We start from the raw sequence: 13,971 nt of genomic DNA, 5'->3' as shown, positions 1-13,971 counted from the left end.
AACAGAATTAAAAATTCTCAGCATCTTAGACTATGGATCAGATTCCATCTTTCAGAGTCAAATGCTATAGACCAGACAAAGCCTTCTGATTCCAATGTTATGGTGGCACAGTAACATCTATTTACTGGTTGGCTGAGTTTCCAAAAAAAAAAAAATAGCAATTGGAAAATCCCACATCTCAATTTATTAATCAAAGAATGAAATTATTTCTGATAGCCTAGTTTTCAAACTCACTTTGCTTCTCAGGTAAGTTCCAGAACAAATGACTAACTCTTGGTAAATGATTGATTTCTTCTGTTCCAGTTCACTGAAGACACATAAAAGCACCAGAGCTGTAGTGAGCCAGTGTTCACCCCTGACCAGCTCTGGGTCTCCTACAAAACTCTTTTCATTATCTAAATCAGGCAAGAACTCAGTAACTCCAGGCACATAATAAAGTAATAACATAAGAGATGAATAAGCCTGATTCTAATTTGCATCCCACATCCACCCCAGTAGAGGAGGAAAAGCTCAAAACAAAACAAAAAATCCACATGTCCTGAAGCTTTAACATCTGAAACCTGGAAAGAGCTGTGAAAGCCTATATAGTGCAATAATTTCCAAATGCTAGTTCAAAAATTAGTGGTGATCCCTGACAAAATAGGCACTGGTCTAAGAAATATTGAGAAAAACATAGGTGATGTAATTAAATTTTTCATATAGCTAAATCTACTAATTTAAAGAGTCCATGTTATAGTCTGAGATTTTATTTTGCCTGGTTTTTTAGTATGAATTGTTATTCCTTTTATGAAATTAAGTACTAGTTGTTTAAAAGTATTCTTAATTTAACAAAATAGCAACAGTATAACAACTCACATTTTTCTCTTTAGTTTTACTCATTTATAAAACCCTGAAGTCTAAGAACCAGTGAACCATTTATCTGGTGTACCACCTGGCAAATCCATTTCACATGAAAATTACACACACATTTGACAGGGAAACACCAAACTGACCCTAATGATTTATTCCTGCATAATAATCCTCAAGGTTTCTACCCAAACTAAATATTTTCCTACTACTGCTTAAGCCCATTTTCTTTCATTCTGCTTCAGTGGAAATAATTAATAACTACTAACTATGTTCTAAAAATCTTGGCACTTGTTTTCAAAAAATTTTTTTCTAAAAGAGTCTCCCTGTTCAAAGAATGAAACTGGAAATCTAAATTAAGGAACTTGGATATCTTGTTTGTTTAGATCAGGTGACTAGTCCTTTCCTTACTATGACTCTTGGAAAATCTAGGACCTCTCATCTGCTTGTGCAAGTAAGGAGTGCCCCGCCTCCACTCACTGCTAATTTTTTTCTCAAGAACCAGTTACATGGGAATTTTGAAAACCAGACACATTTAATCTCAACTGGTTGAACTGTGAAAGTCAGGGTTAGAAAAGGGAGGTGAACTTTTACTTTTCATTTGTAAACCCCAGGTATGCAAAAACATGTTTTAATTTTGTCGAAACATGTATTAATTTTATAAATTATAAAAAATCTTAATGTAGAAAAGCTAAAAAATGAAAATGTTCCATTTTTAACAAAAGAATGTATTTTTTAGTCTCCAGGTCTCTAAAGAGTATTAAACTAGGTACCAGGATTCTCCAGTAACATGGAGAGAGAGAGATAAAAGAGCCAAGTTTGGGTTTGCTCTTGTGACGTAATAAATATATGTTTAGTATCTACCCCCCAATTCCTGACACAGCGCTCCTAAAACCCCTGGAATTTCCTGAGTGATGAGAATGATAGGAGCATCTTACACAAAGCTCCTAAATCCCTTGAAATTTCCTGGGTGATAGGAGCACCTTTTGTTCTAATGAGATGATACTTGGTGGGCTCCTGGAAAGTTTTAGGATAGAGGCTGGTTACCAGAAAGATCAAACCATGACTTGAGACTTAGAACTTTCAGCCCTACATCCCATCCCCCAGGGTGAGGAGAGAGGCTAGAGATTGAATTAATAATTGACCATGCCTACAAAATGAAGCCTCCATAAAAAACTCTAAACTACAGGATTCAGAAAGCTTCTGGGCTGGTAAACACATCCAGCTCCACAGGGACAGAAGCTCCTGCATTCAGGACCCTTTTGGATTTATGTATCTCTTTATCTGGCTATTCATCTGTATCCTTAATTATATTCAACTAGCAATAATGATTGTCATAAAAATCAAATGACTTCCTCAAAATCATACAGATTCTCAACAGCAAAACAATGCAGTAATGATTGTCATTTCTGATACCCTTGCTAATGGAAATATCTTCTAATGGATGTACAAAATAAATAGAGATAAAGCACAGATGCTCACATACACAGTTCAAAGTTATGGCAGCTTGATGTTGAGTGTATTCCTGGGGAAAGAGCTTGGTGGTGCCACTTGCTGGTTGGGGCACACACTGCCTCTATAATGGCTTGTTGCAAAACAAACCCTGAATGCTATTTTTGCTTTTTGCCTTTTTCCACAAAGGCCAAAATCCTCTTTGGATTTCTTTTGGTTAGCAAGAACAGGTACTCATGTAGGTCTTTCATAAAAGCAAAGAGGTACAACACAAACTTTTGAAATGTCGGGGATACCTATATCTCATTCTCTCCTAAAGCTAAATAAATGGACCAATTGACTATTAAATGAATTGTGTGTCTCATTATAAAGAAAAGACCCAAGTTAAATAGCATTTTTTTCCTCCAAGCTGATAGAGTTTATCAGGAGGGAAGACAACAGGGAATACTGAAACATTAATCTGATACAGTCTATAGATTTTTGTATTCTAAAGAATAACTTAGATATTGAGAATTATTTAAATAATATATTCCCCGAAAACCTCCAAGCTAATCCTGAATATCCAAATGCTGAAGTTTTTTGAGCACATTCTCAGTCCCAAGCTTTACTTATGAATTTCTATTTCTGGCCAAGATGGAATAACAAGAACTCAATTTACCTTCCTGGCAAACAAACAAAAAAGACAGACAAAATATTTCAAACAACAGTTTTAAGACATTAGACATCAGATAACAAAGTCAGTGATCTCTGAAACATGGGAAACATGAGATGAACCATAGAACTACCTCAGCTTACTTTTTTTTTTTTTTTAAGATTTATTTATTTATTTGAGAGAGAGAGAGAGAGTGCATGCCCGTGGAGGGGGTGGGCAGGGCAGAGGGAGAAGAAGAGGGAGAGGAAGAAAATCTCAAGCAGGCTCCACGCTGAGCATAGAGCCAGATGGGGGGCTTGATCTCACAACCCTGAGATCATGAACTGAGCCAAAATCAAGAGTTAGCCACTTAACCAACAGAGCCACCCAGGCACTCCGACTTCAGCTTACTCTCTAAAGAGAGTTCCCATGCTACTGTACAGGAAGAAAAAATTGAGGCAGAGCTTGGCTAACTCTGAGTTGAGGAGATAGAGGTGAGAATCCAGGAAGACAAAGGCTGCTAGAGTTCATAGAACAGAGTGCTGGGGAGGAAAGAGCTGCTCAGAGCAACCCGGATATTTGCAGAGGCTCTTCCTAGAGTATTCAGCCAAGTTCTGATTGATGCATGTATATAAGGGAAATATCCAAAGCCGAAAGAACTATCTAAAAGTATTACAGAACAGTATCTAGAGTTCACATAGGGCCAAAAATAGTTCCTACCACCAAGATTCAAAAAACTGGTAATTCAAAAGGACATAAGGTAGAATACTCAGGAAGACCGTGGCTCAGTTGTGAGAAATAATTAGCCTGAGACTAAGCATCACTCCAGAACTAACTAAAAAATCATAAAAGCAGGATCTGAGAGATTCAAGCTATTTTAAGTAATTTATCTAAATCCAAGGACAAAATTCAATAATGGTTATAGGTACACAGAAATATCTAGTACACCCCAAAAATAAAATTCACAGTGTCTGACATCCAATAAAAGATTAGATGCAAAGAGGGAGTAAAACATGACCTATACAGAGGAGAATAATCAATCAATTGAAACCTACCCCAAACTGAAACAGATATTAGAATTAGCAGTAAAAGACAATAAAATAGTTATAATATTCTATCCCATATTTTTTTTTTTTTAAATTTTTTTTTTTTTTTTTTTTTTTTTTAAGATTTTTTTATTTATTTGTGAGAGAGACAATGAGAGAGAGAGAGCATGAGAGGGAGGAGGGTCAGAGGGAGAAGCAGACTCCCTGCCGAGCAGGGAGCCCGATGCGGGACTCGATCCTGGGACTCCAGGATCATGACCTGAGCCGAAGGCAGTCGCTTAACCAACTGAGCCACCCAGGCGCCCTCTATCCCATATTTTTAATAAGTAGAAACATGGAAGATATTTTTAAAGACCTTATTTGAGCTGCTAAACATGAAAACTACAATGGATCAGAGTAAATATACAGATTAGACACTGCAGAAGAAATGACTAATGAATCTGAAAGCATAATAGAAAATATTCAAAATGAAAAACAAAGCAAAAAAAAAGAATCCAAAAACTGAAAAAGCATCAATGAACAGCGGGAAAGCTTCAAGCAGCATTATATACAGGTAATAGGATGCCTGAAAGGAGTACAAGTGGTGGGGGAAAGGGAAACAGAAAACATATTTGAAGAAATAATGGACAAAAGCTTTCCAAATTTGATGAAGACTATAAACTCATAGATACAAAGCTCAATTAATCCCAAGGAAAAGAAATATGAATAAAATGACACCAAGGCCCATCATAATCAAATTATTCATTTTTTAAAGATTTTATTTATTTGTCAGAGAGAGAGAGCGAGAGAGTGCACACACACACAAGCAGTGGGGAATGGCAGGCAGAGGGAGAAGCAGGCTCCTCGCTGAGCAAAGAGCCTGATGTGGGACTGGATTCCAGGACTCTGAGGTCATGACCTGAGCCGAAGGCAGATGCTTAACCAGCTGAGCCATCCAAGCATCCGAAATTATTCAATTTTAAAAGAAAAATCTTAAAAGCAACCGGAGGAAAAAAGATGCAGAGAGGAACAAAGATATAGTATCAGATTTCTTAAAGGAAAACAGTTCAAGCAAAAACACAGTGAAGCAATATGTTAAAGTACTAAAATTTTCTAGAAAGTCTATACCCAGCAAATATACTCTCAAAAACAAAGGCAAAATAGACATTTTCAAACACAGAAAAGCAGACCCACAACATAAGATGTGTTAAAGAGTATGCTTCAGGCAGAAGAAAAATGGTATCACACAAAAATCTGAATCTACACAAAAGAATGAAGAACACTGGAAATAGTAAGTATAAAAGATTTTTTTCTTATTATTTAAATCTCTGTAATGATAATTAACTGTTTGAGCAAATATAAAAATATATTGTGAGCTTTACAGTATACATATAAGAAATACATGACAATAGCATAAAGGCCAGAAGAGGAGAAATGAAAGTATTACATTGTAAGATTCTCACCCTATATGTGAAGAGATATGATATCACTTCAACTATGATAAGTTAAAATGTATACTATGAATCCTGTAACACAACCACTAAAGTAACACAACAAAGGGTTTTAGCTAATAAGCCAACAAAGAAGATAAAAGGTAATAATAAAAATAGTATATTAAGCCAAAGAAGGCAGAAAAAGGAAGAAAAGGGAACAAAGAACAGAACAGAAAACAAAGAGCAAAATGATAGATTCAAATAAAATAGTACAAATGAAGTGTAAGTGGCCTAAAAACCACAAATAAAAGGCAGAGATTGTTGGACTGGATAAAATACTAAGACCTAAATATATGCTGCCTACAAGAAGTGCATTTTAAATAAAAATATACAAATAATTTAAATTTACAAGGAGGTAAGAAGATATACCATGCTAATGATAACTGAAAGTGAAACAACAAAACAGTAACAAAAGGTGAAATGGCTATATAAATACCAGGAAAAAAAGGAAATTACAGAGCAAAGAATATTACCAAGGATAAAGGTCATTTCATCATGGCAACTAGTTCATCTAATCAAGAGAATATAAAAATCTTAAATTTGTATACTCCTTAGAAGAGAACTTCAGAATACATGAAGCAAAAACTAATAGAACTAAAATGAGAAATAGATAAACCCACAATTATTATCAGGAAAATCACTATTTCTCACCAATGAATACAATAAGTAGACAGAAAATCAGCAAGAATTTAATGGACTTGAAGGTCACTATCAATCAACCTGACATAACAACGTGTATAGAACATTCCATCCAATGACAGCAGAATACATCCTAAAATCCATACCTAACCTCAAGGGACCCTGAGATTGTTTTGGCTAAAACAATCTTTTTTAAAAATTTAAATTCAATTAATTAACATATAATGTATTATTTGTTTCAGGGGTACAGGTCTGTGATTCATCAGTCTTATATAATACCCAGTGCTCCTTACAATGCATACCCTCCCCAATGTCCATCACCCAGTTACCCCATTCCCCCACCCCACTCCCCTCCAGCAACCCTCTGTTTCCTAAGATTTATATTCTCTTATGGTTTGTCTGGGGCGCCTGGGTGGCTCAGATGGTTAAGCGTCTGCCTTCAGCTCAGGTCATGATCCCAGCGTCCTGGGATGGAGCCCCGCATTGGGCTTCCTGCTCAGCGGGGAGCCTGCTTCTCCCTCTCCCTCTGCCTCTCTCCCTGCTCATGCTCTCTCCCTCTCTCTCTCTCTCTGTATCTCTGTGTCTCAAATGAATAAATAAAAAAATCTAAAAAAAAAAAAAAAGTCTCTTATGTCTCCCTCTCTGTTTTCATCTTGTTTCATTTTTTCCTCTCTTCCCCTATGAACCTCTGCCTTGTTTCTTAAATTCCACGTATCAGTGAGATCATATGATAATTGTTTTTCTCCGATTGACTTACTTCGCTTAGCATAATACCCTCTAGTTACATCCACGTCATTGCAAAATGGCAAGATTTCATTTTTTTTGATGGCTGCCAAAACAATCTTTAATAAGAAGAACCAAGTTGGAGGACTTGCACTTCCCAGTTTCAAAACTTAGTACAAAGTAACAGTAATTAAAACAATTAAAGAAAAAAAAACAATTAAAGACAGACATATAGAATTAATGGATCAGAATAAAGAGCCTGGAATAAAATGTCACATATAAATCATATGATTTAAAACAAGAGTGGCAAGATCATTTAGTGAGGAAAGGACAGTCTTTTTAGCAAATGTTATTTAAAAAACTGAATATCCACATGCACATGAATGAAGGTGGCACTTACCTTATACCATATACAAAAATTAGTTTAAAATAGATCAAAGACTTAAACCTAAGAAGTAAAACTATAAAACTTCTAGCAGAACACATAGGGGAAAATCTTCACAACATTGGACTTGGCAATGATTTCTTGAATACAACATCAAAAGCACAGGTAACAAAAGAAACAATATATTGGACTACATCAAAATTAAATATTTCTGTGCATCAAAAGACATAATCTACAGAGTGAAAAAGCAACCTATGAACGAATGGGAGAAAATATTTATAAATCATGTATTTGATAAGGAATTAATATTCATAATACATAAAGAACCCCTATAAATCAACAACAAATTTAAAAATGGACAAAGAACTTGAATAAACATTTCTTCAAGGAAGATATACAAATGGTCAACAAGCACACAACAAGATACTTAACATCACTAATACCACTAATCTTTAAAGAAATACAACTCAAAAACTACATTATACCACTTTACTTCCATTAGGATAGCTATTTAAAAAAAAAAACACACACACACAACCAGAAAACAACTGTTAATGTGGATATGGAGAAATTAGAAACTTTATGCAGTGGAACTGTAAAATGATGCCACTGTTATGGAAAACAATATGGTGGTTCCTCAAAAAATTGAACATAGAATTATCATTTGATCCAGCAATTCCACTTTTAGATATATACTCATAAGAATTAAGAGCAAGGGCTCAAACAGGTATTTGTACACCCATGTTCAAAGCAGCATTATACACAATAGCCAAAAGATGGAAGTAACTCAAGGGTCCATCAATGGATGAATGAATAAATAAAATGTGGTATAATCATGCAAAGGAATATTATTCAGCCTTATAAAGGAATGGAATTCTGACATATGCTACAACATGGATGGACATTGAATACATTAAGCTAAGTTAAATAAGTTAGACACAAAAGGATGAATATTGTATGATTCCACTGATAGGAGGTAACTAGAGTGGTAAATTCATACAGACAGAAAGAATGGTAGTGCTTGATGGGAGAAGTGGAATCACTGGATACAGAGTTTCAGTTTGGGATGATGAAAATTTCTGGAGATGGATGGTGGTGATAATTACACAACAATATGAATGTACTTAATATCACTGAACTGTGCATTTAAAGATTTTTTTAAAAGATTTTATTTATTTATTTGACAGAGAGAGAGAGAGAGTACAAGCAGGGAGAGAGGTAGGGAGAGGGAGAAGCAGGCTCCCACTGAGCAGAGAGCCCAACACGGGGCTCGATCCCAGGACCCTGGGATCATGACCTGAGCCGAAGGCAGATGCTTAACAAACTGAGCCACCCAGGCGCCCCTGAACTGTACATTTAAAAATGTCAAGATGATAAATTTTGTTATGTGTTTTTTACCACAATTTTAAAAAAATTTAATGATTAAAATGGTTTTATGTTATGCACGTTACCACAATTAAAAAAATAAAGCTAGGGTGTCTAGGTGGCTCAGTCGGTTAAGCATGGACTCTTGATTTCAGCTCATGTCATGATCTCAGGGTCATGAGATCGAGCCCTGCATCAGGCTCCAAGCTGAGCATGGAGCCTGCTTAAAATTCTCTCTCCAGGGAACCTGGGAGGTTCAGTTGGTTAAGTATCTGCCTTCAGCTCAGGTCATAATCTCAGGGACCTGGGATCGAGCCCCATGTCCAGTTCCCTGCTCAGCAGAGAGTCTGCTTCTCCCTCTCCCTCTGCCCTCCCCCCCACTGCTTGTGCTCTCTCTCTCAAATAAATAAAATCTCTAAAAAAAAAAAAAATTCTCTCTCCCTCTGCCCCTCCCCATCCACATGCTCTTTCTCGCTCAATAAATAAATGAATGAATAATAAATAAATAAATATAACTAAATAAGCTAGTGTTTTTTAGCCCTCTTCAGCCCATCCCTCCCATTGATTACAAACAAAAACTCTGGGAAAAATATAAAAATTAACTACTTGAAGACTGAAAAGTAAAAATCAAACAAAGGAGTCAAATATGGAGAAGCAAACTGCACAAAAGTGAGTTTCCCAAACTTTTCTCTCTTGCTCTCTTACAGCTTTTCCTCAAGTGTGCATCCCAATCATGATGCTTCTCAATGAAGGCACCTAAAACTCTAACAGAAACCTATGTTCTAAGCCACATAAACCAGAGAATGTCCCCCTTCAGGCAGCAAAGTGTGGGTGGAATCCCAAAAGTGACAGAGCAAGAAAAGCAGATGTCCTAATTCTGTGTATGATTCCATATAAGTTTCAACCTAACCACTACACTATACATGCACATGACAGCCCAAAACCAGCATAGCTAAGGCTTAGAGAACTAGGCTTAGAGAACTTGAACCTAAAAATGATGAAGTGAAATTCACATTCTAGGGTGCCTGGGTGGCTCTGTTGGTTAAGTGACTGCCTTCGGCTCAGGTCATGATCCTGGAGTCCCAGGATCAAGTCCCGCATTGGGCTCCCTGCTCAGTAGGGAGTCTGATTCTCCCTCTGATCCCCCCCCATCTCCTGCCCCCTCTCTCTCTCAAATAAATAAATTGTTTAAAAAAGAAATTCACATTCTAAACCTAATCAGGTTGACTGTCTGCTAAGCAAAAATATTAGCATTCTCCAGAGAATTACAAAAGAACCCAGAGTCTATGCTATGTAGCATTCACAATGTCCAAGATGAGATCCTAAATTACTTGACACACAAAGAACAGAAATTTGTCACCCATTATCATGGGAGAAGACAATCAACAAACACCAACTTAGAAATAGCCAGATATTGGATATATCCAACTAAAATTTTTAAAAGCAACTACTGTCATTCATATGCTCCATGAGGTAAAGGAAAATAAACTTGAAATGATTTTGGGGGGTGATGGAAATAGAAATGTTTGTTATCTTAATTGTGGTAATGATTTGATAGGGGTATACATATATTAAAAAAGATAAAATTGTACACTTTAAATAGTGTGGTGTAGGGGCACCTGGGTGGCTCAGTCAGTTAAGCATCTGCCTTTGGCTTGGGTCATGATCTTGGGGTCCTGTGATTGAGCCCCACATCGGGCTCCCTGCTCAGTGGAGGCTCTGCTTCTCCCTCTTCCTCTGCCCTCCCCCCATTCATGCTCTCTCCCTCTCTCAAATATTTTAAAAATTAAATAAATAAATATATGTTGTTTATTGTATGTATAGCTCAATAAAGTTGTAAAAAAAAGAAACAATCATACCTATGCCAAGCACAAGGTAAATATTATTAATGACCATTTTACAGACTAGGAGACTTAAGTTCAGAAATTAAGTATTTGCCTAAGGTTACAAAGTTAACTGGGTTCAGAATTCTATGCAGATTTTTTTTACTTCCAAAGCTATGTTATTTCCTTAGCTAAGAAAATAATACAGTGTTACTCAATTTATGAGATATTAGGAGGATTGAATAAAGTATGTTTCTATGATACTAAAATTCATATGAGATAGTTAACTTATATTAGTACATGGATTTCATACCACCAATTACATGTTATTATTTTCCTACTAAACTGAAAGAAATATTCCCTCTAGTAACAAATCTCAAAGGAAACACGTAACAGTGAGTACAGATTGCATTTTAACCTCTACTTTTTCACATAGCAAGTCTGAGAAATATAAGAAACATTATATACAGATGGCACTGTGTGGGTTAACCTACTGATAAAATCTGTGAAAGATCTATAATCCATACATAATGATACGCAGTATTTCCCAATTTAAGCCACTGCTTATTATATTCTTTTAATAAAAACCATGCATTAATCGCAAGATGTTGTTAAAGACAATTTCATTACATGGAAATACACTCATGCTATGTTAAAAAAAAAGCATTTACAAAAAATTACTTGTTTTAAAATGCATATACCTACAGAGAAAAAGATTGGAAAGATATATAATACATATAAAATATTGTGGGTGATTATGGGTGATTTTAATTATCTTTTTGCTTCTCTGAATTTTCCACCCTTTCTATAATAAACAAGTAGTGTTTTTTAACATGGAAAACCATTAAGAGCTATTGTTTCAAAGTGTAACAACAAACAAAAGGGCCCCACTTACCAAGATGGATTATCTTTGCTTTCTATTTAGGTCTGAGTATACCTGTCTTACAAGATACAGTCACAGTCTAGTACCACTCACCTGTCCAACTGCTTGCAAGTTATAGCAGACAATGTCCTTATTGGCTGCTGAAGTTCCATAAAGAAGTGCCTCAATGAGCCAGCATATCCCCAGGAGAAGGTCAGAGAAGCTCAGATAAAAGAGTGGCCTTATCTGTCAAAGCAACAAGAGCCTCATTTCATAAATGATGTAGCTAGGAGAATGTAACAATCAATTATTTTTATGTTGTACCTTTCTAGTAGAAACCTGGGCACCATTTTTCTGGGGTCTCTGTCATTGGTGGACTGTGGGGAATGTAAAGGAATACTCCAGGTAGGAAGGAATATATAATTGCAACTATCCCAATTGTCCTGGAATCAGACTACTCATGGATAGACTAGCATTGGAACTTCTTCCTCATAAACATATTCCTTCCTCAGATATAGGGACAAAGGAAAAAATGGGCAGATAAGAAATTTTGTGATGGGAGACACACTACAAATAGAAAATTAAAAGTGCTCTAGTTGCACAGCCAACATCCAACAATAGGAAATGAGATCATCAGCTGAGTTTTGGGATATGGTTAAGGACTCAAGAAAAAAAAACAGGTTTTTTAAATCTTAATATAGTTTAACTTGCATTTTTCTTTTTCTTTTCTTTATTGAAAAATTGTAAGATATTTAAAGTGTGCAATGGGATGATTTGATATACATGTACATTGTGAAAGGATTTCCCCAAGTTAACACCTCCATCACCACACACATTTACTTTTTTTTTTTTTTGATGAGAACATTTAAGTTCTACTCTCTTAGCAAATTTCAATTATACAACACAATGTTATCAAGTATAGTCACCACATTATACATTAGATCCTCAGACCCTATTCATCTTAATTTTGTCAATGAAAACTCAGAGTAGGAAAAACATCAGTATGAATTGTATAAGCTGCTTTTCAATTTCTGACCCCATCAGTAAAGTTTGTCCTTCTTTATCACTTTCTAGTATTCTTCCCCTTTTGGCCTCCCTACTCCCACATTTCTAAAAATAGTATTGGTTAGCCTACAGAGAAAATTATAAAATGTTTATTGAGAGACACCAAAAGAGATCTACAGTGAAGAAATATACTATGCTCATGGATTGTAAGACCTAAGATTACAAAAATGTTGGTTCTCCCTAAACTGATATATAGATTAAATGCAATATCAACTGTATCTCAACATATTTTCTTGTGGAAGTTGACAAGCTGGCTCTACATCTGATAGAGAAATACAAAATATAAAGATAACCAAGACATTCTTAATGAAAAAGGAAAAAGAAGACTTGTCCTACACATAGCAAAACTTAATATAAAGCTAGAGTGCAGATACTGTGGTACTAGCACAGGGATAAGCAAATAGACAAATGAAACAGAATCAGAGCTCAAACAAACCTAAGCATAAATAAAAACTTTTTATACATGATAGAAGTGGCTTTTTAAAAAAGATTTTATTTATTTGACAGAGAGAGAGAGCTCGAGAGAGAGCACAAGCAGAGGGAGCAGCAGAGGGAGAAGGAGAAGCAGACTCCCCGCTGAGCAGGGAGCCCGACGCGAGGCTCGATCCTAGGACCCTGAGATCATGACCCAAGCCATCTGAGCCACCCAGGTGCCCCTAGAAATGGCTTTTTTTGAACATTTTTATTATTATTGTTATTATTATTATAGTAAACTCTACACCCAATGTGGAACTCAAACTCACAACCCTGAGATCAAGAGTTGCAGGCTCTGCTGACTGAGCCAGCCAGACAACCCATAAGGCGGCTTTCTGGATCAAGAGAGAAAGGATAGTCTTTTCAAAATATGATGTTGCAACAACTGGGGGTCTATATGGATAAAAATAAAAGTGGACCCCTACTTTCTATCTCACACACTCAAAAATGAGTTCCAACTGGTTTAAATAACTAAATGTGAAAGGCAAAAACCATAAAAAATTTTTTTTAGATAATAGAGGAGAATGTCTTCAACTTCTGGCCAGGGAAATTTTTCCTAAACAAAACAAAAAGGCTCTAAAAGGAAGTAATTGAAAAATTCAACCAGTGAAAAAGAAAAATGTGTCAAAAGACACCATAAAGAAAAAGACACGCCACAAAATGGGAGAAGATTATTTGCAACACATAAAACTGACAAAGGACCGGTATCAAAACAATATTAAAAACAAAAACAAACAAAAACTCTTACAAAGCAATTAAAAAAAACCCAGTAGAAAAAAATAGGCAAAAGGTGTGAACAGGTACTTAAGAAGAAATCCAAATGGTCATAAACATATGAAAATATGCCCAATATCATTAGTAATCAAGGAAACGAAAAATTAAATCCACAATGAGAAAAAAAATTCTACATTCATGGTAAAAATTTTTAAAGTCTGACAATATCAAGGATTAATGGAAACATGAAGCAATGAGACCTTTCATACCCTCTGGCACAACCATTTAGGAAAAGTTTGGCATTATCTAGGAGATATGCCTCTCCTACAGCAATTCCATCATTAGGTAAATACACTAGAGAAATGTTTGCATGTGTGCACCAGAAGACATGGACAAGATTATTTATAGCAATATAGATACATAAATTATGATATGTTCAAAATACAGAATGCTAAACATCAGTGAAAATGAAAT

The 13,971-nt window shown here is 35.7% G+C and overlaps 1 protein-coding gene across 2 annotated transcripts in view; it reads right to left on the bottom strand.

Annotated features, from left to right (window-relative positions):
• TMEM116 (transmembrane protein 116) overlaps positions 1-13,971 on the bottom strand; it is an 85,038-nt gene that overhangs the window by 52,580 nt on the left and 18,487 nt on the right. For both annotated transcript variants that reach the window (XM_078060954.1, XM_036076636.2), the window contains exon 4: positions 11,359-11,490. In XM_078060954.1, the coding sequence (XP_077917080.1) occupies positions 11,359-11,490 (132 nt within the window). The remainder of the gene's footprint in view (positions 1-11,358; positions 11,491-13,971) is intronic.

The sequence above is a fragment of the Halichoerus grypus genome, chromosome 13 (genome assembly GCF_964656455.1).
Source record: "Halichoerus grypus chromosome 13, mHalGry1.hap1.1, whole genome shotgun sequence".
NCBI lineage: Eukaryota > Metazoa > Chordata > Mammalia > Carnivora > Phocidae > Halichoerus > Halichoerus grypus.
This window is presented reverse-complemented; position numbering and strand designations above follow the sequence as displayed.